Source organism: Carettochelys insculpta, chromosome 2 (assembly GCF_033958435.1).
Source record: "Carettochelys insculpta isolate YL-2023 chromosome 2, ASM3395843v1, whole genome shotgun sequence".
In the NCBI taxonomy this organism is placed as follows: Eukaryota; Metazoa; Chordata; order Testudines; family Carettochelyidae; genus Carettochelys; species Carettochelys insculpta.
The window spans coordinates 37,753,068-37,777,740 of record NC_134138.1 but is presented as its reverse complement, the minus strand read 5'-3'; the positions used below and the strand labels follow the sequence as shown (position 1 = coordinate 37,777,740).

The window sequence follows — 24,673 nt, the reverse complement described above, 5'->3', positions numbered from 1 at the left end:
CTTGCGTTAACAATAATCTTTAAAAAGTCTGGACATTTTAAAGCATCGAGAGTATGATCTATGCCTTTGATCTATTCAACAGGTAAAGATGTATTATCATTGTACTAAGAAAAGTCTGGCCAAATATATAATCACATCCATACAGAAAGAGAGAGAGAGAGAAGAAAAGCAGAAATGGGATTTAAATCCTTTTTTCTCCAACTGTATTTCTCCAGCTGTGAGAGGTTAGGAAAACATTTCCCCTGTGAGAGAGGTTATTCAATGGCTGTCCACTACAAGGTTTCCTGAAACTTCTTGTCTCCAATCTAGCACAGGCCACTGACAGTGAAGTAGATGGAACACTGGTATGACCTGGTATCTATACACATATTTTAGAGTTTGTCTGTCTGTAGGTGCTATGTTTGTTCAAGAACTCCCTTTAAACGGTAAGAGCTACAAATGCAACATTTGGCATGTGGATTCCTCTTACCCTAACTTAAAGCAAGGCTGAAGTTTGGTTGTACCTGGAAAATGGGAAATGCCTGAATTCCCAGGATTTCCCAGAACATCGAAAGGGAGAGGCCCAGACAGGAGGGATATGATACTGAGAGAGGTCACTGGGGGCAGCTGCAGCATCAAGAGAGTGGCCAGTGTGGGCTTTGCCATCTTTGCCTGCCACAAAAACTGGGTGAGTAGCTGTCCTGATCCAAACCCAAAGCCTGACCCCCTGTGTTAAGCCTACAGCACACGGAGGCAGCTGCTGTGGGGGAGAAGCCCCAGACAGCCTGTAGGCCATGGGAGGGGATGCTGCAATTTGGGGGCAACCCCTAGAGCCTCATCCCGCCTGGACAGCCTGCAGGCCATGGGGAGCAGCTGGAGGTGGGGACACCTGGAGAGAGGGGGCAGCCCCCACAGCCAGATCACCCCGGACAACTTGCAGCCTATGAGAGGCAGCTGGAGGGGGCAGCTCCTAGAGCCTGCTTTCCCTGACAGCCAGCAGTCCACAGGGAGCAACCGGATAAGGGGCAGCCCCTCGCAGCCTGGCTCCACTAGCCATCTAGCAGTCCATGAGAGGGGGTGCTGGAGGTCAGGGGAAGCCCTCAGAATTTGGCCCTATCCAGACAGCCTGCAAGCCATTGTGGGGGGTGCTGCTGGAGGTGGGAACGTTGGGAGGGATGACAGCCCCCACAGCTGTGCCCTCCCAGACCGTCTGAACACCATGGGAGGCCCCTGTAGGGGTGCAGCCCCGTGGATCCTGGATTCTCCCCCGACAGCCTGCAGGCGATGGGGGGCAATTGGAGGAGGCAGTCCCCAGAGCCTCATCTCCACTTCAACAGTCCATAGGAGGGAGGGAGGTGAAGCCACAAGAGCCAGCACCCCCTGCCCCACAACAGACAGTCCTTATAGGCCGCAGATCACTGGAAGTACAGAGCAGCCCCCCCAAAGCCTGGCTCCACACCTATACAGCCTGCAGGCCACTGAGGGGGGGAGCCTATTGGAGGCTTGGGGCAGCTCTAAGAGCCTCCCCCATCTGGCAGCCTGCAATCCAAATTGAGGCCACTGGAGGCTAGGAGCTGCCTCTAGGGCCTTGCCCCTGCTTCAACAGTCAACAGACCGTGGGGCAGGGTCTGCAGGAGGAAGGGGCAGCCCCAAGAGCCTGGTTCACACTCAGCCCAACAGCCTGTACACCACAGGGGGCACCGGACATAGGGAGGAAGCCCCCATAGCATGGCCAGCTCCTGGATCCCCCCACCAAACCGGCTGCAGAATGGAAGGGGCTGCTGGAGGCTGGGGGTAGCCCCAAAAGTACTGCTCCCCAACATTAGTGAAAGGCCCAAAGGGCAGCTGGAGGCTGGAGTCAGCCCTCAGAGTATTCTCCAACCCATCCCCCAACAGGATCCAGGATGGGGCAGCCACTACCCCTAGCAAAGACCTCCTGGAGAAGCTGCAGGCCTGGGGGGCAGCAGGAGGCTGGGGGATGATCCTAGAGTGCTTCCCCACCCTCAGGCTTCAGGCCAAAGCAGGTAGATGGAGGTCAGGGCCAGACCACAGAGCCCCACCTCCCATCCAACAACCATGCAGGAGCAGATCCCTCCCTCTCAGGAAGAGTTGCTGGCCACAGAGCACTGCCATGGCCCCTTGGGAGGAACTGCTGCCATAGCAGCATCACCCTCACTGCCATGGGTGGCCCCTGTAACCTCCCCACACATACACCTCTCAGCCCCTTGTTCTGCGACCCCTGCCCTAACTTCTGCACCCTCCACCTGTCAATTTCTGTACTCCCACCCTCTGCCTTGAACTCCCCCACCTTGAGCCCCCACCAACCCTCTGCCATAAGCCACTCATCTCTCCTGCTCCTCACTCCTGCCTTCCTCTTCCTTCATTGTTTGAAAAATATTATAATTTTAAAACATTACAATTTTCATCTAGTTTCAAAAAATTACTTCAGTTAAAGAGCTGAGCAATGACAGATACATTTACTCATTACCTATAGTCACATATTTAAATCCAGTAAAATGCTAGGACTTGATTTTTCACTTCATTTAATCTGTTAAAGTCAATGGAATTAAAACAAAGTAGAGGAAGTCAAGTCAGCATACTGGAGTAGAACAAGCAAGACCTTCTCCGAAACCAAAATGTGCGTCTAAAACTCCATCCAGTGGTACAATATTTCTTTTTACTTCTGGCACACAAGAATGCAGCCAGCGTCTAAGACACTGGCTTATTCCTGGAGAAATGATCATAATCTTCCTTGTAAAGGGTATGAAGCTGAATTTAACAGTGTTCTTCCTGCTTAAACAACCTTCACTTGTCTTAACTATTCTGTGTAATGCCCAGGCTGGGATGTCTGCCATTTTTATGTTCATTTCTCTGCTTTTCCCATTTCCTCCAACTGAACGAGTTAGGAGGCAATCAGTTATGGGCATCAGTGATCCCGCTCCCTTAAAAACATTTAAGGGGAAGGCAAGTAACAGTCCCAATATATAAAACATTATTTTAAAATGCATTGTGACAGTATAAATGTCACTGAAATAAACAATCATTTATAGTTACAGTTATTCAAAAATCACATATTAAGGGTTTTCCAGTAATGGGGCGAGTGACTCAAAGGTTGGTTTCATCAAATAATTGTGCACCAAATTCAAATCCCCATTGGCTTATCTTGAAGACTGTGATAACCACTAAATGAACCATAGTAAATAACCCTGGCTTGTTCCAGTCCAACAAGTAGTTTAGATTAGCTCAGAGGGAAGAATAGACTTGTTGAATACCCCAATAACAATGTCTCTTCCATTTTTGCAGATCAGCTTTCATAGTGGACTCCCTTCTGCTGTTTAACAAAGCCCGTGGCCCTTCTTTAGAACAGGAATTTTCAATTACAGAGAACAATTAGGAAAACAAAACTTGAGCTGCAAAATGTTCCAGTCAGGGTACAGAATCCTACCTGAGTCTCAATTTAAAAAGCAGAGAATAATTGGAAGTTTTAATGCCAGGCAAGAAGTGGGACAAATCAAGCAAGGAAACCAAATTTGTGTTGCTGAAACTGATAGAACTGGAACGACTATGGTTCTGTCTTACTTGATTTAGTTTAGTAGTTTGAGTATTAACAGTGTCAAGAGATCGGTGTAAACAAGACCCTGCACCCCAGAGCTGAGTAAAACATCCCCTAGCAACTGATGACTGAGGCAACCCCTTGAGCAAATTCTTTTATAGTTTCTGTTAAAGTTAATGGCCAAAAGTCCACTTTCAGGAAGCCCCAAATTAAGAAAATGTGTTTGATGATCAGGCTGTGCAGTTCCTATTGGGGTGGTGCTATAGGAAAGAGATTTGATTGTATGGGTGTGATTGTGACCTGACATGAGTTAAACATGGTTGAAGAGGGGAGAATCATGGGAACAGAGTCTCTCTGAGCAGTAGTGTACTATATGTGGATTGATATGTCACCAGACCAGGACTGCGAACTGCTTTATATGTAGAATCAATATTGGACTTACTGGCCAGTAAATATGGGTCCATGCTAAGATGAAGCACCACACTGACTTGGTCACCGCAACCTAGCAAAAGAGGTCACGCAAAAGCTGAAGTGCATGAACGATGTGTCAGTGAGAGTGGGGCAAATGGGGGTACTTCCTTTCTTAAATCCTTCAAAAAATACTAATCAGGTCAGAATTAGCATTACATGTCCACTGGGAAGGACTTTAAGACAAGTGACTCCTTTGGGAAAAGAGGAAAAATATAAGTATAGCAGTGAAATCAACTATAGTGGGTGGTAGTGGATTAAGGATTAAGGACTGTGCCACTGAAGATGCTCTGTTGTGTGATCAATGGCACTGTGAACCAGAGGGTTCCAGAGGTATCCTAAGCCTTGCATCATTGGATCAGACCTGGCGAGAGGGGACCAGACGAAAAGCAGTCGTCTAAAGTTTAGTCAGCACCTTCCCTGTCTACCAGACAAGTCCTGTGTGAGGCCAGCATGGGTACTGTCTGTGTATGTTTATGAAAGAGAGGGTCATTTAGTGGAACATATAGCTTCTGACGTATTGCTTTGTCTAATATAGAAACTGTGCTTGATATAACTCTTGTACTCTCCTCAGTATACTTGGTTGGCAGGCTTGGATTTAATTCTCTAGTCTGACCTTTTTACTGGCCATCAAGAGCCAGTAAAGAATCCACAGTAGACAGGGTGGGAAAAGAGACTGGGATAAGCCTGGAGACCATCTGACTTGACTAACAATTACATTTTATCTTGGGAGATGTGCTTACTCAAACTGTCTGCCATGATATTTTGAATGCCTGGAGGATATGAGCCTGAAATGAAAATGTGATCAGGTATTCACTAGTTCCATAGCCTTGTTGCTTCTACACAAAGAAATGGACCTTGATCCTCCTTGATAATTTATGTAGTACATGAAGACTATGTTATCTGTCATGACCTTGATTATCAGGAAGAAATGAATGCGGGCATACATGAACACTCTGAGCACCAATAGGCTGATGTGAAGAAGTGACTGCTTGGTGGACCATTTGCCTCGGAGATCTCCCTCTGGATGCAGCTGAATTTATGGTGATGGTAGCAGGAACTCCTGAATAGATTCTAGACAGGACATCCCAACACCTGAATGAGTCCAGAACCTGATGAGAAATTAACTTCAATTTTTGAAGACTGTGTTGGTTTGGAATGTGGACAATGCTTGGCCAACCTTGGCATAGAACAAATAACACCTAGTCTGCAGAGTAACAGATGTTCAGGCTGACATATAATTATATGACCTAGAAGCTGAAGATAACACTTCACCATCTGTGGGCTTATCTGAATCCTGGAAGTAAGGTGTGTCAGTACTGTAATTCCATCTATTAACAAGTAAGCCTGGCATGCGGACTTTTCTATTGCATAAGGTTATAGTTTTCCTTACTGCAAAGAGAACTTCATTGTATGATCAGCTCTTGAGGAGTCATCCATCAAGGAATGAAACATGATTATTCCCATTGACATAGGTGAGCGGCAACTACTGACAGCACTTTCAGAAAGACTCCAGAGGTAGAGCAAGTACAAAGAAGCATTCCATATTTAAAGCAACCCAGACTGACCATGAAATGAATGCATGGGTGGTGAGGTAGATCTTTCCTGTTGTGTAAGTAGAAATCTTGAGGATGAAAGACCATGAACAAATCCTCTGAATCTAATGATGGGATTCTGGATAAAAAGTTCTCACCCTTAACTTTTGCATTTTGATGGAAGTTTCCAATACTCTAAGATCTAAGATTGATATCCACGCCCTGCTCTTTTTGAGAAACACAAAATACTTTCCCTCGGTGTGGCCACTGGTTCTGTGGCTCCTATATGGAATAAGGATAGGATATCCACTTCGAACAATTTTTCATGAGATGGGTCCCTTAAAAAAAAAGACTGGGAAGGAAGGTGGGATGAGCAAATGCAGGTAAAATGAATGGAATAAGTTGATGTTATAACATACAAAATCTGTTCCCATCAAGCCTGAAAGTGTGAAAGACTCCATCTCCAAGGGGTGGATAGCAGAGGACAGAGCAGTGCGACGGTAGTAACTGAAGTTGCAGTGTTTTCACCCCTGACCAAAACATCAGAATAGACATTTAGATGATGAAGAAGGCTGGGTAACAATGATAGATATGGCAGTCACTGCCCTTTTCTGAAATCCAGCCCTCTTCTCGAGTAGTTCAGAGACCTATGGAAGGCAGAGAATTGGCCTGGGTGAAATATCTAAGCCATTGGTGACCTGTTACATTTTTTATTTTTCATAGGCATATGGAAATCCAAAGAGATCAGAGAGTGAATCTCTAATCCTTGAGTGTGCAAAGATTAATCAGTGGACTTCCTGAAAAGTTTAAGTCCATCAAAAGGAAGGTGTGCTACAGGATTCTGAACCTTTTTTGGGAATCCTGATATTTGCAGCCAAGGCCCACAATGCACAATAACTCTCATAGGACTAGATCAGGTCATTCATTTCCAACGTATCAAGGGAAATCTGTAAGGAGGCCCTTCCTATGAGATGACCCTCTGCAGTGAACACCTGAAATTGCCCCTGCCCCACAGTTTACAGAAAAATGATTGATAAACAGAGTTTATTTGCTGTAATTTGTGCGATTATACCTAGCCATCAGAGCTTGGCAGTCAGTAATCATGACAAAGTAGGGATATTTCATAAAACATTGTGTATTGTGTAGTTTCCCCCATATGCTGCATGTTCAAGTAGGCAGTGGGATGGGTGTTTCCTTTTGGCAAAGTCTCAAAAAATAACAGTTACAATGATGACCTGGAAATCTGGTGCCTAGCAACTAATGACCTTGTACAGATAACTTTCCACAGGCAACTGATGAGCTGAGAAATAAATGAATTAAGGTAGAAAACCAGGTAATAAGAGTTTTCCCTAGAACCAAGTCAAAGACCTGTGGAAGAGTGAGGGGGTGTAACTGGGTGAGAGATGATGTGTGGCCATGGATTGCTGGACTAGAGGTTTCTGGACTGGGTTAGGGAGAGGTGCCTCTGGGCTCAGGACTCATCCAGATGGACTTTGCTGTAACATTCTGCTTTCCGTGCTGACATAAGAAATCTCTGTATTCCAGAAAACTAATAAACTCTTTTTTTCCACAGTGTTGGCTGAGTCATTGCTGACTGAAGACTAAGGAGTGTGAGGATGCAGTGTTCCTTCTTGGGGGGTATGCCAGGATGTTCCAGGTGTCCTAGTCAAGTGGACTCACTGTGGGAAGTTCACACCATAAAGCAGAGGTGCTGAAAGCTTCCAGTGTGATCCTAGGAATCATTGAAGCCAAGGAAACTTATCCTTTTAAGAGTGTTGTCATGCTGAAGAGGTCCTGACAGGATCTTGATTCAGAACTGTTCAAGAGCTCTGACCCTGTGGACCTGTGATAGCAATCCAGAACTCACTGGTGCGTAGTGCTTGCAACTGAGGAGATCTAGACATTTAGTCCTTATCAGGATGTTGTATTTGAATAATGATAAAATCATAGAATACTAGAACTGGAATGAATCTCAAGAGGTCATAAAGACCAGTTCCCTGTACTCAACAGCAGGACCAACCACTATCTAGATCATGGGTCTGCAACCTTGCAGTTCTGGACCCACATGCATATCTTCAAGGACTTCTTTGTGGCACCCATGCAAAAACCCTCCTGATTACTTTTGATGAACATCTGAAAGCCCAACGATGATAAACTCATATCTAAACAGCAAATGATATGTGATCTCAAAATGTTGGACAACTCCCCCTTTAATATGTGCAGTGCATTGTGGGATATGATACTGTATCTGTGTTTTGATTATTTTGCTAATACCATCTTGATTTTGAAAAGGGAAAGGAAACTTGTGGCATTCCTGCTATGAAGGGCAACATGTATTTTAAGAAAGAAAACTGAAATTAAACCTGAAGTAAAATTGGCATAAATAAAGTGGGTTTGGAAGTGAAAGTCAGGAAGACAGCAGTACAAATACACACATGTAAAGTGTGAGGAAACAGAATATGTTAACAGTTTGTGAAGGTCCTGCAGTAACATGTAGCACGTTACAAATCGTGTGTGCGCTGTTCTTAGTAGGCATCCTTCAGTCTGCATAGACTATGGATCGCGCCCTTTAAAGTTTCAATCGAGGACTTCATTTACAGTGTCTATTGTGACTATGAAGACCCACACGAAGAGTGACAGTCCTTGCTGCATCTCTTGCAGATGTACTGGGTGTCTGGCAAGTCCTTATTGCGCTTTCTGTGCACTCGCTTCTCCTCTGCTAGCTGTCTGATCTTCATCTCGCCCTTCTGAAAGCCCTTGTGTAACCCCTGCCTCCATCTGCTGTGGTCGTCTGCTAGTTCTTCCCAGTTGTCCAGCTCGATGTCTACCTCTCTGAGGTCTCTCTTGCAGACATCTTTGTAGCGCAACTGGGGGCGTCCGGGAGGTCTTTTGCTAGAGTCTAGCTCACCATATAGGATGTCTTTTGGAATCCTTCCATCATTCATCCTGTGGATGTGGCCAAGCCAGCGGAGGCGCCGCTGCCTGAGAAGGGTGTGCAAGGTTGGGATTCCAGCTTGCTCGAGGACGGCGGTGTTGGTCACTCTATCCTTCCATGATATTCCAAGGATGAGCTTGAGGCAGCGCAAATGGAAAACATTCAGCCTCTTTTCCTGGCGGGCATACAGGGTCCAAGTCTTGCTGCCATAAAGGAGGGTGCTGAGGATGCAGGCTCTGTAGACTTGCATTTTGGTGTGAGTGTACAGCTTGTTGTTATTCCACACTCTCTTGCTGCGTCTGGACAGAGTTGTGGCCACTTTTCGCTGTTCTTAAAATAGGGGTTACAAAGAGTACAGTTTGACATTATTTATAAAGGACTATCTTGTATTCACAAGAACATAAGAATGGCCATATTGGGTCAGACCAATGGTCCATCCAGCCCAGTAGCCTGTCTGCTGACAGTGGTCAGTGCCAGGTGCCCCAGAGGGGGTGGACCGAAGACAATGATCAAGCTATTTGCCACCTGCCATCCATCTCCAGCCTCTGACAATCAGAGGCCAGGGACGCCATTCCTAGCCTTGTCTAATAGCTTTTTGTGGCCCTAACCTCCATGAATTTATCTAGCTCTTTCTTAAATTCTGTATTCTTAAATTCATGTATTGCAGCTCCTAAATTATTGAGTTTTTTAACAAATTTGAAAAAAATGTCTCTTCTTGCTGTTTTGGTTGCTGACCCCCGATCTAGACAATCCCTGACAGGCACGTGTTTAACCTGCTCATAACATTCTGTATTGATGGAGATTATATAACCATCCTAGGCAACTCATTCTAGTGCGTAACTACCTTGACAGGGAGTTTTTACTAATGTCCAACTCTAAACCCCACCCCCTTGCTGCAATTTAAGCCCATTTCTTCTTGTTCTATCATCAGAGGTTAAGGAGAACAATTTTTTTTCTCTCCTCCGTGTAACAACCTTTTAGGTATTTGAAAGCTGCTGTCATGTCTCCTCTCACTCTTCTCAGACTAAACAAATCCAATTCGTTCAAACATGCCTTCAAGGTCATGTTTTCTACACCTTTAATCAGTTTTCACTGGACCTTCTCCAATTTCTCCACGTCTTTCCTGAAATGTGGCACCCAGAACCGGACATAGTACTCCAGTTAAGGCCTAAACAGCACAGAATAGAGCAGAAGAATTACTTCTTGTGTCTTGCTTACAACACGCCTGTTAATGCATTCCGGAATGATGGTTGCCATTTGTGCAGCAGTGTCACACTACTGACTCCTATTTAGGAATAATCTTTTCTACTCAGTGGAATGGTTTCCTCTTGCACCCTCAATAATGTCTCTTTGAAAAACTGACAACTGTCGATTGTTTTTCCTCTTAGACTTGCTTCCCATGGGACCTTACCTATCAATGCCCTGAGTTTGCTAATATGGCTCATGAGGGGTCCATAAGGAAGGGGAGAGGGCAACCAGTATTGCTCATAACAGGAAAGATAAGAAGGATCATGAGTCTGTCTAGGTCTAGAAGTCTCAGAAAAAAAAGTATCTGAACAGTTGTCTCTAGACTGATTACAAGATGGCCCCTGTACTGCAATCTTAAAGTTGAGCTGTCCTTAGCTCAGTTCCAGGGGAGCAGACAGAGGTGCTGATTATCTGTCCCATTTTAGCAGTAGATAGGAACTACCAGAGAATGATACAATTCTATTCACCTCAAAAGTTCCAGTACCAGTCAACTTTTTCTGGATCTAGTCTTGAACCTAACACAGATCTTACACTTAGATGGGATGTGTATGTCTCCCAAACAATGGATGTAACAAGAATAATTCTCACTGATGAGGATGGGTTCCTGATAAATAAGCCAGCAGTTGAATCCAAAAGTCCCAGGCATGTTCTGGGGAAACAAATAGAAATCAAGGCTATGTGGGGCACATGCACTCCTGAAATGGAACACCTTCTGGGACAATTACTTGAAAAGGCATTATACCAATTTTATTGATGGGGAATGGAAGCACAGAAAAACTACATAGGACTAGTCATGTACTTATACAGAAACTTGTGCATAGCTGTGTCTACACGTGCACGCTACTTCGAAGTAGCGGCACCAACTTCGAAATAGCGCCCGTCGCGGCTACACGCGTCGGGCGCTATTTCGAAGTTAACTTCGACGTTAGGCGGCGAGACGTCGAAGTCGCTAACCTCATGAGGGGATCGGAATAGCGCCCTACTTCGACGTTCAACGTCGAAGTAGGGACCATGTAGACGATCCGCGTCCCGCAACGTCGAAATTGCTGGGTCCTCCATGGCGGCCATCAGCTGGGGGGTTGAGAGATGCTCTCTCTCCAGCCCCTGCGGGGCTCTATGGTCACCGTGGGCAGCAGCCCTTAGCCCAGGGCTTCTGGCTGCTTCTGCGGCAGCTGGAGATCTATGCTGCAGGCACAGGGTCTGCAACCAGTTGTCAGCTCTGTGTATCTTGTGTTGTTTAGTGCAACTGTGTCTGGGAGGGGCCCTTTAAGGGAGCGGCTTGCTGTTGAGTCCGCCCTGTGACCCTGTCTGCAGCTGTGCCTGGCACCCTTATTTCGATGTGTGCTACTTTGGCGTGTAGACGTACCCTCGCAGCGCCTATTTTGATGTGGTGCCGCGCAACGTCGAAGTTGAACATCGACGTTGCCAGCCCTGGAGGACGTGTAGACGTTATTCATCGAAAAATTGGCTTCATGTGTAGACGTAGCCCATAAGTGTTTGTAGGCTCAGGATATAAATGACTTGTGAAGTGTGACATCGGTGAGAGAACTAAAAATTGAACCGCAACCTCCTGAGTCCTTGTGCAGGGCCTTAACAATGTAGAGTCCTGAGAATGGTTAGAGGACTGGAAAACATGCCTCACAGTGACAGAAGTAAGACACTCCATCTATGTAGTCTAACAAAGAGAAGGTTGAAAAGTGACATTATCAGAGTCTGTAAGTACCTACTCAAGGGAGAGAAATTCAATAATGATCTCCTCTGGTGCTTTTTTGTAAAAAAAAGAGGAGCTGGTACCCAGCTGGCTCCCTGCACCCAGGCCTGCCAGGGTTCCCACAGCTAGGGCTGCCAGCTGGGCAGTGAGGGCTCTGGTTCTCAGGCTGTGCGTCTGTGGGGCCAGCAGGGGTTCCAACTCCCAAGTCCACAGCAGCCTCCCCTGCACCGCTGTGGGGGCCAGAGGGGGCTCTGGCAGCCCTGCACTGCCGTGAGCTGGCTGGGACACAGAGTCCTTTTGGCAGGTCCAGCTGCAGAAACCCTGTCCGGGGGGAACACTGATGCAGAGGTGCCAGTACTCAGTAACGGCGCATACTGCCACAAAAAAGCCCTGGTCTCCTCACTTTCACGGGCAATGATGGAACTAAATCCAGTGGCCTGAAATTGAAACCAGACATATTCAGAATGGAAACATATGCACACACTTAACAGTGAAGGTCACTAAGTATTGGGACATTTTAACCAGTGTCATGGAGGACCCTCCATCGCTGGCAATTTTTTAATCCAACTTGTATCTTTCTAACAGATCCACTGTAGTCCAAACAGGAATTAACTCAGGGCAGTTTTGTGGCCTCTGTTATACAAGAAGCCAGACCGGGTGCGCACAGTGGTATTCTGGCATTAGAATGTATGAAGCACAACACCATCCTTCCCTATAGCTAATAAGAGAGATGGTGACAGAACTCAGAAGTCCTCATTCCAGGTCCCTGCTTTAATCATAAGACCACATTCCTTCCTATTTTTCTGTTTGCCCCACATAGTTGTGTTTTTACAGAGAGACAATATTATTTGAATGTTGCTTTTCAACACATTTTTTATTTCCATATACAAACTCAGACTATTTCATCGTGTCACAGACCATTTCATCATGTATGTCAGTGTAGCCACCCAAAGGTCAAGTCAAGTCAGGTTTATTTACTGCCACACATGCCTTGCACCCTGACACATTGTTAAGATATATAAATAAAGAAAGAACATTAAACACACTAGACATCACTTAAATGACTCTGTCCCTTGCACATTCTAAATAAATAGTTGGAACTAAGCATATACTGGCTATACAACTATTTGCTTAGTCAATTAAAAGTAAATTTAAACATGCAGTTCCAATTTTATGAATTGATGAAACTCATGTACTCAATCCTCAATTCAATCCAAGCTCTTCTAAATGAAAAAAACATGCATAAATAATTATTAGATTAGATAAATTGCCAACATTACAACAAATGGAATGAACAATGAGTTATTTGAACAATTCTCCAAAAACATCACAATTGGCAGTAATTTCTTTATACTAATGCATTCTCAAGGGTATCTTTTCCTTTCTCCACATCATCAATTTCCTCTCTTTCTGTATTTCACTTGTATGTTGCCATTGCTTACTATGGCCGCGTCTACACGTGCATGCTGCTTCGAAGTAGCGGCACCAACTTCGAAATAGCGCCCGTCACGGCTACACGCGTTGGGCACTATTTCGAAGTTGAAATCGATGTTAGGCGGCGAGATTTCGAAGTCGCTAACCCCATGAGGGGATGGGAATAGCGCCCTACGTCGAAGTTGAACGTCGAAGTAGGGCACGTGTAGCCGATCCGCATCCCGCAACATCGAAATAGCAGGGTCCGCCATGGCGGCCACCAGCTGAGGGGTTGAGAGACACTCTCTCTCCAGCCCCTGCGGGGCTCTATGGTCACCGTGGGCAGCAGCCCTTAGCCCAGGGCTTCTAGCTGCTGCTGCGGCAGCTGGGGATCCATGCTGCAGGCACAGGGTCTGCAACCAGTTGTCGGCTCTGTGGATCTTGTGTTGTTTAGTGCAACTGTGTCTGGGAGGGGCCCTTTAAGGGAGCGGCTTGCTGTTGAGTCCGCCCTGTGACCCTGTCTGCAGCTGTTCCTGGCACCCTTATTTCAATGTGTGCTACTTTGGTGTGTAGACGTTCCCTCGCAGTGCCTATTTCGATGTAGCGCTGCCCAACGTCGAAGTTGAACGTCGACGTTGCCAGCCCTGGAGGACGTGTAGACGTTATTCTGTCGCTACATCGAAATAGGCTACTTCGATGTAGGCTTCACGTGTAGACGTAGCTTATGAGATACATCTAGATTCACAGATTCTAAGGCTGTGGTCATCTAATCTGACCTCCTGCATAACACAGATCACAGCACTTCCCTGAATCAAGTCTATTCTAAACCCAGTATAGTAAACCCTTGACTTTATAGACCCTGATTTAGCAGATTTGGGGAACAATGTTGTTCCCAAAGTCTGCGGGGGTCCATAAAATCATCTCCCTCTAATCTCCCCCAGAAAGTTAAAAGACTTATTGCTTCTGTGTCATGGAGGAGCTGCCACTTCCTCCACCAGGGCCGCCACATGCTCCTCCCACCAGGAGCAGGGCATGTGCACAGGCAGACTGGCACTCGCACATGCGCCTCACCCCTGGTGGGAGGAGCATGTGATGGCTCTGATGTTGGCTCTTCCAGCCCACATGGGGGCCACTCCAGCTTCATGGGGTGAGGCAGCTCTAGCTGCGTGGCAAGGTGGCTCCAAACGTGTGCAGCAAGGTGGCTCCAGGTGCGTGGTGGGGTGCCTCCAGCTGTGCCCAGAGGGTCCAGCAGCTCCTCCAGTGGTGACGGCTTGGGTGAGCAGCAGGTTTGTTTTTCTTTTTCTATTTTTTTTTTGTGGGGATGAGTGGTTGACTGGGGCTGGGGGACCCTGCTGGGGGTGGGCGGGCAGTAAACCCTCACATTTAACAGGCTTTTGGGAATAGTGGACACCCCACCCCCCATTTGTTTATTAAATCGACGGTTTACTGTAGCTGTAGCTGAATTTCGTCATTTCTATTAGAAAAAATATCCAGTCTTGATTTACATTTTTCCAGTTCTAAGAGAATTCACCACAGGGAGGGGCAGAGACAGGAGGGATGTGATACTGAGAGTGGCCACTGGGGTCAGTTGTGGCACCAAGAGAGAGACCAGTAGGGCTGAAGCTCTGCCATCTTGTCTGCCACAAAGCCTGGGAAAGTAGCTCTCATGACTGAAACCCAGAGCTTGCTCCCCCTGTGGAGATCCTACAGGCCACAAAGCAGGCTGCTGGAGGTCATGGTGGGCAGTCCCTAGACAGGCTGCAGGCCATGAGACGGGATGCTGGAGACCAGGGGCAGCCCCCACAACCTCACCCCATCCAATGAGCACCTGGAGGAGGGACAGCTAGAGAAAGCGGGAAACCCCAGAACCAGATCCTCCCCAAACAACCTGCAGGCCATAGAGGGGCAGCCCTATGAATTCTGGCCCCTCCCAGAAAGCCTGCAGGCTGTAGGAGGCAGCTGGAGGAGAAACAGGCCCCAGAGCCTGCCCCTCCAGACAGCCTAACACTGTGGAAGGCCACTGTAAGGGCGCAGCCCCCTGGAGACTTGTCTACCCCCTGGACAGCCTGCAGGCCACAAGGGGGCAGTTGGAGAGAGGCAACTCGCAGAGCCTCACCCCCATTTCAACAGTCTATAGCCCATGGGGGATTGAAAGAAGGGAGGTTCAGCCCCAAGAACCAGGCCCCCCATACAGCCTATAGGCCACAGGATGGCAGTTGGAGTGGGGTAGCCTCCCAGAGCCTGCATCTCCCAGACAGCCAGCAGGCTGCAAGGGAGGCGGAGACCACTGGACGTTTGCGGCAGCTCCAAGTGCTGCCCCCCACAGCCTGACTTGGGGCAGCCTCCAGAACCTTGGGCCCACTTCAACAGCCTACAGGCTGCTGGGGGGCGGGGGGTGTAGCGAGGATGCTCAGCCCTCAGAACCTGATCTCCCTTACAAACAGCCTGGGGGCCTGATGGGGCACTGGAGGTGGGGGGCAGCCCCTGGAGCCTGGACAGTCCACAGCGCACCCTACCTTCAGACTGCAGGATGGAGGGAGCTGCTGGAGGCTGGGGATAGTCCCAAAAGTGCCACTCCCACATCAATTCAGGGCTGGGGGCAGCTGGAGATTGGGGACTGCCTGTTAGGACCCTATCCATGATGGTGAGGCTACTTCCCCAGTCAGGGCCCCCTAGAGAAGCTGCAGGCCCAGGGGGAAGCTGCAGTCTGGGGGCTGTCCTCTCAGTGCTGTCCCCAAGGCTTGAGGCCAAGGTGGATAGCTGGAGGCTAGGGCCAGCTTGCAGAGCCCCACCCCCACGTGACACACATGCAGCTCCAGATCCCTCATGCTCAGGAAGAATCACTGGCTGGGGAGTGTTGCTTGGTCCTCTATTCTGCGATCCCTACTGTAACTTCTGCATCTTCCTCCTGCCTTGACTTCTGCAACCCCACCCTCTGCACTGAACCCCCTACCCACATACACTTTGAGCCTCACCAATCCTCAACCCTTTAGCCACCCACTCCCTGTCTCTCCTTATTCCTAAACCCTCACTCCAGCCTCCATTTTGTTTCATTTTTGAAAAATAGTGTCATTTAATAAAGCATGTACATTTTGCATTTATTTTCAAACAATTACTACAGTGAAACAGCTGAGCAATGCTAGGTATGTCTGCTAGTCTACTACATATTTGAGAGAGTTTGTGCATCTGTCTGGTCTGTGAGACTGTTTGTTCAAGAACTGCTCCTAAATGATAAGGGTTTGGACCATCAGAATTTAAAACAAAGTAGAGATTGGTGATGCCAGGACAATGGGATATGCGTGGAATGTGATTGTTTCTCAGCAAAAGGAAAGAGGGCTGTGATAGCAGGGACCGTTATATTGCCAAATGACCACAGTGTGACCCTGGGACAGCCCCAGGGCACAGCCACTGGCTGATCTGCACCTCCCCCACCACCCTGGGGGACTGAGTTCCATATCAAATGTTTCATTACTTTGCCCAAGATTAAGGTCAGAGTGATGGTTTCCTGTGTCGTCCTACTTACCCTTTTAATATATGGTCATAAAATTAGATTTTTTCTAGCCCTCTGAAACTTTTCTGGTGTTCCAAATCTTTCTGAAAACCAACATTAACAGAGAGCTCCATGGCCAACATTTTAAAAACTCTTAGATCCAAGTTATGTGGATCTCCTGATTTAAAATGTCTAACTTTAATAGCTACTATTTAAAACCATCCTTAGCTACTACTGAAATGGTACTTAAACATCACCACGATCATCATGTTTTTGCCCCCAAAAGATAAAAGAACTATTTATTGAACACTCTACTTTTTCTGCATCATTATAAACAGTTCTATCATTCCCAGCTAGTAATGGACCAGTAGCATCGTTAAGATTCTTTTTGTCTCTGACATACTTAATAAACTCCTTCCTGTTGTCAGTATAGATTTTAGGTTCTTCTGGGCAGGTGCCTTTTATTTTATTTTTCTGTGAAATGTCACTCCTGGCTCTGATGCTAGAGACATAAATAATCCTGTTATAACATCCCTGGACAAACTTGAGTTCATTGTTGGCTGTGTGAGTCCAGATACCTGCTGTGACGTTGATTGTGTTTAGCATGTAATCACACAGTTAAATGATTTCTTTTACCTCCAGATTTGGAGAACCAGCTACTGTCTGTATTTTGTCTCTGTGTTAAAGAGATGATAAAATTCTCCTTAGCTTTTGGTCTATAGTCAGATTTCCAATGTACAACCTACAGTCATTCCATATAGAGTACTTGTATTACCGCAAGTAGGAGTTCTGCATACAGATCAAGTACTAACTAAACTAGAATGAAATACAAAGGGCTGAAGAGGAAAATTTAGCCTATAAAATGGGATTTTTTCCACTTCAAAATTCTAAATAGACTTTGGAAGACTACTCTTTTCCTTATGCCATGTCATCCAGATACCTATCTTTAATTGTCTGAAAATGTAAACTGGTGCAGACTATTCAAAGATCATGATTAGGAATTTTGTCATATTAGTCAACTTCAGCACACTCTTTAATATCTCACCTTAGTAGCACATAGTATTAGTTCTGCTGATTTCCTGATATTTCTTTATGCTTTCCTGAATCCTTCAGTTTTGAGTTGACTTAGATATTCCACTTACATATTTTTGTTTATTCAAGGCTTAGAACACCTATATTCCCCAGGGGTTTAAAGTAGTAGAAATGGAGAATATTTGTAGTAAACAGAAAAAGCATTTAAGCGGTTAAAAATTTTCTCTCACCTGTTTTTCTCATGAATTTTCAGGATTTCATGTGTCTGCTGCATAAGCTGTTTTTCCAACTTGTAAGTAGATAATGCATTTTCCAGCAGCTGAATTTCAAGACGGGATGTTTGATTTAGTACCTTAAGGATAAATAACAGCATTAAAACGTGCAATGTTCTAGTATTACCATTCTGAAGATTTGAACAATTTGTTTTACTTGATAGCAGCTAACATGAAGACTAACTGAAATGGTCTGTTCATGCTTTAAAATCTTTTTAAACATGGCGCTTGATCCTCACCTAGTGTAGATCAAAGAGTATGGAGCTATGCTCGTAAACAACAGCTAAAGCTCTGGGCTCATAGTTGTTGCAGAAATAATATTATAGGAAAATATTAAGGAGAAAACTATATGTACGCAAAACCTTGAATTACATGTAGACAATGCTTTAATAGATCATAAGAATACTTGGCCAGGATCTGAATACATGCCAAACTGTTGTATCCAATGTTTTGTAACCAGACTGTCTATGGCAGCGTTATCTCAAGGTTTCTCTTTTGCAGTGTTGATACGCACTCCATATCTGCTGACTCCAACACCTGTGCATGGTTACACAGATAGCATAGCAGATAGAGGCCCTGATCCTGCAAGTTATTCCTTGTAGATGTATTTGGCTTTACTGCTGCTCTGTGTGGGGTCAAGGATCTGCCCTCTTAGAACAACGTACAGATCCAGGCGCTGATGGGTATAACTGAAATGACAATGAGTTTTTAAAATGGAAAGTAAAAGATCCTAACAACTCAAGTATAATTTTGCATCTCCAAAAAAGGAAGGAAATGTTCAATCAGAACAATAGTAATAATTTCTTTCACTGAGATAGGATCTTCCATCCCACCAAATTCTTAAGCGTGTTATCTCTGAGAGTCCATATCACAGCTGATATGCGAGCACTGAAATTAATGTGGTATCACTTTAAAAATAACACTTTAAACATCATCACATTTTCATAAAGACTTTTGGATGGTTAATTATCAATATCACGATGTGACTTTAGGACAATGCTTTGCCATAGACTCTACCTCATGTGAGAAAGCTCAAAGCAGAAGACTCAGCGTAATAATGCCTCCTTTTTAGAAAATGTTGAGACCCGTTCTCTGAGATTTTTTTCCTGGCTTGAGTGGGAGGCATTCTATGGAGAAGTGAAGGTAGGACAAAAAGTAATGGGAGTAATCAGTAGCAAGGGAGATTTAGGTTAGATATTAAGGAGACCTTTCCACTATAAAGGTTAGTTAAGCTCTGGAAATAGACTTCCAAGCAAGGTTGTGGAATCCCCGTCACTGGAGGATTCTAAGAGAAGACTGGGCAAACACCAGTCAGCAATGGAATATGTTTACTTGGTCCTGCCTCAGAGCAGCAGGCTGGATTTATTGACCTCAAGGTTTGTTTCAGCCCTACATTTCTAAGATTCTGTTATTCTAAGTGGAGTAGAGGCAAGGTTCCGCTATTCCATCACCTGTGTCAGGTGGGAATAAATGGGCACATATTTCCCACAGAACCCTCTGCAGACCGAAAGCCTGGGTAGCTCATGCACAGGCATAAAGAAGGGCTTCTACACACCATTGTTCCATGGCAGGGCACATAGTCCAAGTGAAAATATTGACTTGCTGCAGTTAGGTACTAAAATGCTATGAGCAGTGGTGAAATAGACCAGATCTGTTCCAATATTTTCATAAACCAGTGTTTCATTATATAAAAGCTAATGTCATTTGAGAACATGACTTTTATGAACCAATTTATGAAATGAGCTGTTGAGAGTGCGAGTAAGATTATTTTGTCATTGCCATGTGCATGTCATCTCTGGCCAGAATAAATTAAATGTCCTCTTTTTGGTAATTGCTATTGTTCTTTTTTCTATTATAATGTGATTATGTAATAATTTGGGAATGATATTGTAAACTTGGGTCAGGACTTGTCTGCAAACAGTGTGATCTATTTCAAACAGTTTGCTACAACAAACCAAATAAACACAACACATGAATACATTTGTTTTAAATAAACAGCTTGAATGCATTGCAACTGTTAAAGATGCCACACACTACAAACAACAAGGTGAAGTCCTTGGCAAAGGAAAAAAAATAATGTAATGTGAACCATATGCAGATAGAAATGTCAAAAGTACAAAAATGCAACAAATATGATAGGAGATTCATTAGTTGAGATGGTATTCTGGATGAATTACTGGTTATAAGAACAGCACATTTATCTACTAGTTTGCATTAAAGTTATTAATACTCAGTACCATGAGGGGACGCCTCTGCAAGCTGCGCCTTTAAAATGGTCTTCCCTTCATACCACACTGTAAAATTTTGTAGAATAACAAATGGTACAACTGCATGGAACTTGACAAATGAAAGAATGTTTGTCTCTCTCTCGGACGTGTAAAATCTCCACATGCACAATAGTTTTCAAATGGCTGGAAACATTTCAGAGAAAATAAATACCGTTTCTCCAAAAAAAGTGGCAAGTAATAACATAGATCAAAGGAGATATTTTCATCTAAAACTATTTATTTAGTTTGACACTTGCATCGTTAACAGTTGGTAGGTGTGCTATTTATTTGAAGTCGAATGCTTGTTAGTTTTCTGGTCCGACCAGTCTGAGAAACACAGAAGCTAAATATGCCAACCAATCCTCATTAAGTTAAAAAATACTTAACGAGGATCAGTCAGCATTGCTATTGCTACCAATAAACAGAAAGTGTATATGTTTCTTGGAGCACAGTGTTGAAATCTACTATGTGATGATGTGGCAAAAGGAGGTGTTGTGGAAGGTTCACTGCAGTAAACGCTTGAAGAATATGGCCCTGGGGACAGACCTGGGTTTCAACATCTGTGAGTTTTCTCGTCTGCTCTGCCGTCTGACTTAGGAGGCTGGTTCCTATCTCAAGCATGGTGGCTGTGTGGTTCTGAACTGCACTCTGCTGGATCTGGGCCATCTCCGTCTTCATGTTCTCCACAATGTAGTTCTCGAGCTGTGGAAGAGAAAGGTAACAACAAGGGCATTTTAAGGTAAAGGTACCAGTTGTGCACACTTGTAATGAGAAAGTAATTACTGGCTAGAAACCTTATTGCAAGATGCAGTTTCAAATCTCTCACTGAGGCCCATTGTTCTGTGCATGGCACTTCTTCTGAATAAAGTCCATAGCATTATAGAGCCATTAGTCATATTATTCATGGCCTGAAAGGACATCTAGGTCATCTAGTCTGACCTGCTCCATACCATAGACCCTAAACCCCACCTAGTTACCTCCATGTTGAGCCCAACTCACTGGGGTGGTTGTTTAGGGCTCAATTCTGCCTTTACAGGAGCAGGAGTATGTTGCAATTTGCCTTGCAAACCATCACCCACTGAACTTGCAAAGTGACAAAGAACCTGTTAATTGATATGCAAAAAAGTCAGAGGATGTGAACGAGCTCCTATCTTTTTGTAGACCTTTTTTTTTTTAAAAATTAGCCTACATGTTGTCCTCATGGCTTTGGGTGCTACTGCAGTTCTTCTCAATATGCAATGTTTAACAATACTGTTTTCATTTACCTCATACCAAAAGTATGTGAAGCTCTGTAAAGCATGGTCCTGGTGCTGAAAAGCTCACAGTCTAACATATTGCAACAGGCTAGGGAGAGTAGGGTGCTATCAGAAATAGAGTGGTGATCTCCAGCACATGTTTAGTTAGCTCCAAGATTTTTTGGTGATCTCCAGTGCACGTTTGGGAAGCTCCAAGATGACTTTTTTTTTTTAAATGTGCATGTGCATCTGTTTTGTTAACACGCTTTGGCCGTGTCTACACTAGCCCCAAACTTCGAAATGGCCATGCAAATGGCCATTTCGAAGTTTACTAATGAAGCGCTGAAATACATATTCAGCGCCTCATTAGCATGCGGGCGGCCGTGGCACTTTGAAATCGCTGCGCCTCGCCGCCGTGCGGCTCGTCCCGATGGGTCTCCTTTTCAAAAGGACCCCACCTACTTCGAAGTCCCCTTATTCCCATCTGCTCATAGGAATAAGGGGACTTCGAAGTAGGCGGGGTCCTTTCGAAAAGGAGCCCCACTGGGACGAGCCGCGCGGCGGCGAGGCACATCAATTTCGAAGTGCTGCGGCCGCCTGCGTGCTAATGAAGCGCTGAATATGTATTTCAGCGCTTCGTTAGTAAACTTTGAAATGGCCACGTGCATGGCCATTTCGAAGTTTGGGGCTAGTGTAGACGTGGCCTTTGACTGAAAGACTAGGGCTTAGAGAGTTCAGGGTGGGAGTGTATTTTAAGGGGGGAATTTCAAAGAGCTGAGGATGGTGATAGGAGACATTGACATCAAGGAGTGATAAGAGAATCAGAGGACCTTGTGGGTTACTTTCATATACTTTCACTACCTCTTGAAGCCTCCCAAATAAAAATGAATTTATTTCAGAGTGTTTTGCCTTTGAAATGAACACACCCTGATGATTAACTTGTCATTGACTGAAGACTGACCATTGCTGAAGTTAATAGTAGATTAAGTACAGCTGAACATTACCTTTATAGGGAACCAATCTACTGATTTCATGAGCTGTTTCAAAATGATTGTTTGTTACGAACAACAGTCACAGAGAATTAATAGCTATTGCAGATGTACATCTTTTGTGTAACATCTAATAGATTTTTTTTTAAAGAATACATTGTAATTGTATAGGTATGCAACAGCATCTTACTGGATCTAAGTGACAGTCTATGGAGACTTTAAAGCAATGCAAGTTTCTTTCCTATTCATGAGAGAAGGGACATTATTGTCTTCCCCTCTTTGAGATCTTTTATGTCATCTGACCAGTATAAATGCACTGAAGTCTGGTCCAGTGCTTAGCTGAGAATTCCCCCAGCACGAGGAAGCTCTCAGTTCCTAGCTCTCAGCACTTCTTCCCATCCCTGGAAAGGGGGCATGTTATACGAGGGAAAGGGCCTGTGGAGTGCAGGGCAGTGGGCAACTCTAGTCTCCCAATTCTCTACTGGCCTAACAGCCCTTAGGTACCATAACTAACTCTGAATTGCTCTAAGTTATGTTGATGCTGAAGCAGCCACAGTGAAGATGCAGGGGCTGTGCTTGGCTCAAAAATGGCCCCTGCCTGAACAGAGCTCCCTGCAGAAGAACAATCAATCCCTGCACATGTAACTTGATGTATGTTTCTCAAAATCTCCAGGAAGGGACGCTGTTTATTCCCATGCCCCAGGCCAGTCAGCAATGTGGTTTCAGTGGGTTAAACTCCAGCAGAGGATTTCAAAGTCTCAATTGAGTAAAACAGCTGACTCTAGTCACACTCAAAGCCTTTAAAAAAAACCAGGCCATGCTAATCAGACAGAAAGAAGTTGTTCACCAGAATCCAGCATGGAGATCTTTGAACACGAGAGTCATGTCATTGTTACTGCCTGGTATTGTTGCTTTGAGAGTGTCTGTGTGCAGTTTACAGACCCTAATGAAGGGGATGTGGCCAGAGTCATTGCTGGCCGCCTAATCTGTTTGAATGAGAACTCTATAATGAAACTGAACACCCCCAAAACAGGTCATTTAGGTTTGGTTTGTTCTTTTTAGTCAGCTCTTGATCTCTCTAGCTGCCCTAGACTCTGGCCCTGCCATAATATGCAACAGAGACAGTGCTGCCCTAGAAAATGCTGACTTTGTTTCTGACTTACACAAACATTGTACTAACATCTTGCTTAATGACTTCTGTACAGTACTAACACAAGGATGCACTATCCAGGAGACAGCGGTAAAGATAAAAGCATCTCTGTTGGAGTGAATGGAGCCATGACAATTGAACCCACTGAAGTTTCTTTTTATACCCATCAGTGTTTTTATTTCTAAAATGATCATATTTGTGGTTAGCTGGTGCCAAGATCTTAGTCACAACTATATGACTTGGAAATTCATTTTTAATCAAATTGGACCTGTTTCTGTAGCAGTGACCATGTTTCATTGTGAAAGGTAAGCTGCAAAGCTAAGCAGTAAGAACTGGATGTAGTTGATTTAGAGGCTGGGGAAGGGAGCAGGAGTCAAACATACAATGTGTGATTAATAAGCAGGGCTGCTTTCATCTTATCTATAAACATTCCTGTGGAGATGGATAACTGTTAAACACATTCTGATGAGCTACATCAGCTGAGCTCAGAAAGGATTTGCAACAAATTCAACTGTCCACATACATCTCCCACTGATCTTAACATGTTTACAGAAAAAGACTGCTACCTCAAGGTTAAATATTTTATGAGTTAGAATGATTAAGATCTGATTTTTCAGCTTGGAAAAGTTCTGAGCATTCAGCCTGACAAAGTTATGAAGTAGAAGTCTCATAGTCTCAGCCCACAAAAATGTTTGCTTGAACTGCCAAGCTGCCCATTTGATTTGGGTATCTGTAGAGCTTTTGAGTATAATGGTCAAAATATTTATGCTTTTACCACTGAATAATGTGATAAGTAATAAAACAAAACTGGTTAACAACCAAGGCACAATTTTTGTGCATGTAGTAGCAGTGGAAGGCTCCAAGTATCCATGTTTGCTTTCTTCACAATTAGGGCAATGAGCTAGAGATTTTTGAATGAATCCAAAACAGTTTTAGTGGGCCATGTTTTATGTTCAGAAACACTTTGAAGATACATCTTAGAAGCATGTGAGCCAGGGTCATTGTCTCTTTAGACAGTCTTTGCTCCTGTTTGGATTTATTTAACCAGTACGTTTATGGCTCTCCAACCTGCTCCAGGAGAGAATGGTTATAAACCACCCATATGAAAAGTGGCATGGGAATGAGTGAAAACATCAAGACCTTAAGTAAGATGTCCAGATTCCTTCCTTGTCTCCAGTTCCTGACGGAAAGGGAGGAATCTCAGATGAATCCGATAAAGCAGAAAATATACAGTACTGGTTATAACGGGATACTACCCCAACAAAAATTTATTTCTGTGCAACCTTCTCCAAGAGGCCAACTAAGGAGACTAGGCTCCCACAGCTGCTGGAGGAACGGGGCTTGAACTCTGCATCTAAAATTGCTGAGAGGGTCGCAATCTAATGAGTAGTAAAGC

General features: G+C 44.8%; 1 protein-coding gene across 3 annotated transcripts in view; it reads right to left on the bottom strand.

Moving 5' to 3' along the window:
- The window catches only part of ANGPT1 (angiopoietin 1), a 237,128-nt gene that overhangs the window by 103,631 nt on the left and 108,824 nt on the right, over positions 1 to 24,673 (bottom strand). For all 3 annotated transcript variants that reach the window (XM_074986754.1, XM_074986756.1, XM_074986757.1), the window contains 2 exons: positions 20,450 to 20,605; positions 17,595 to 17,716 (listed from right to left, as the gene is read on the bottom strand). In XM_074986754.1, the coding sequence (XP_074842855.1) occupies positions 17,595 to 17,716; positions 20,450 to 20,605 (278 nt within the window). The remainder of the gene's footprint in view (positions 1 to 17,594; positions 17,717 to 20,449; positions 20,606 to 24,673) is intronic.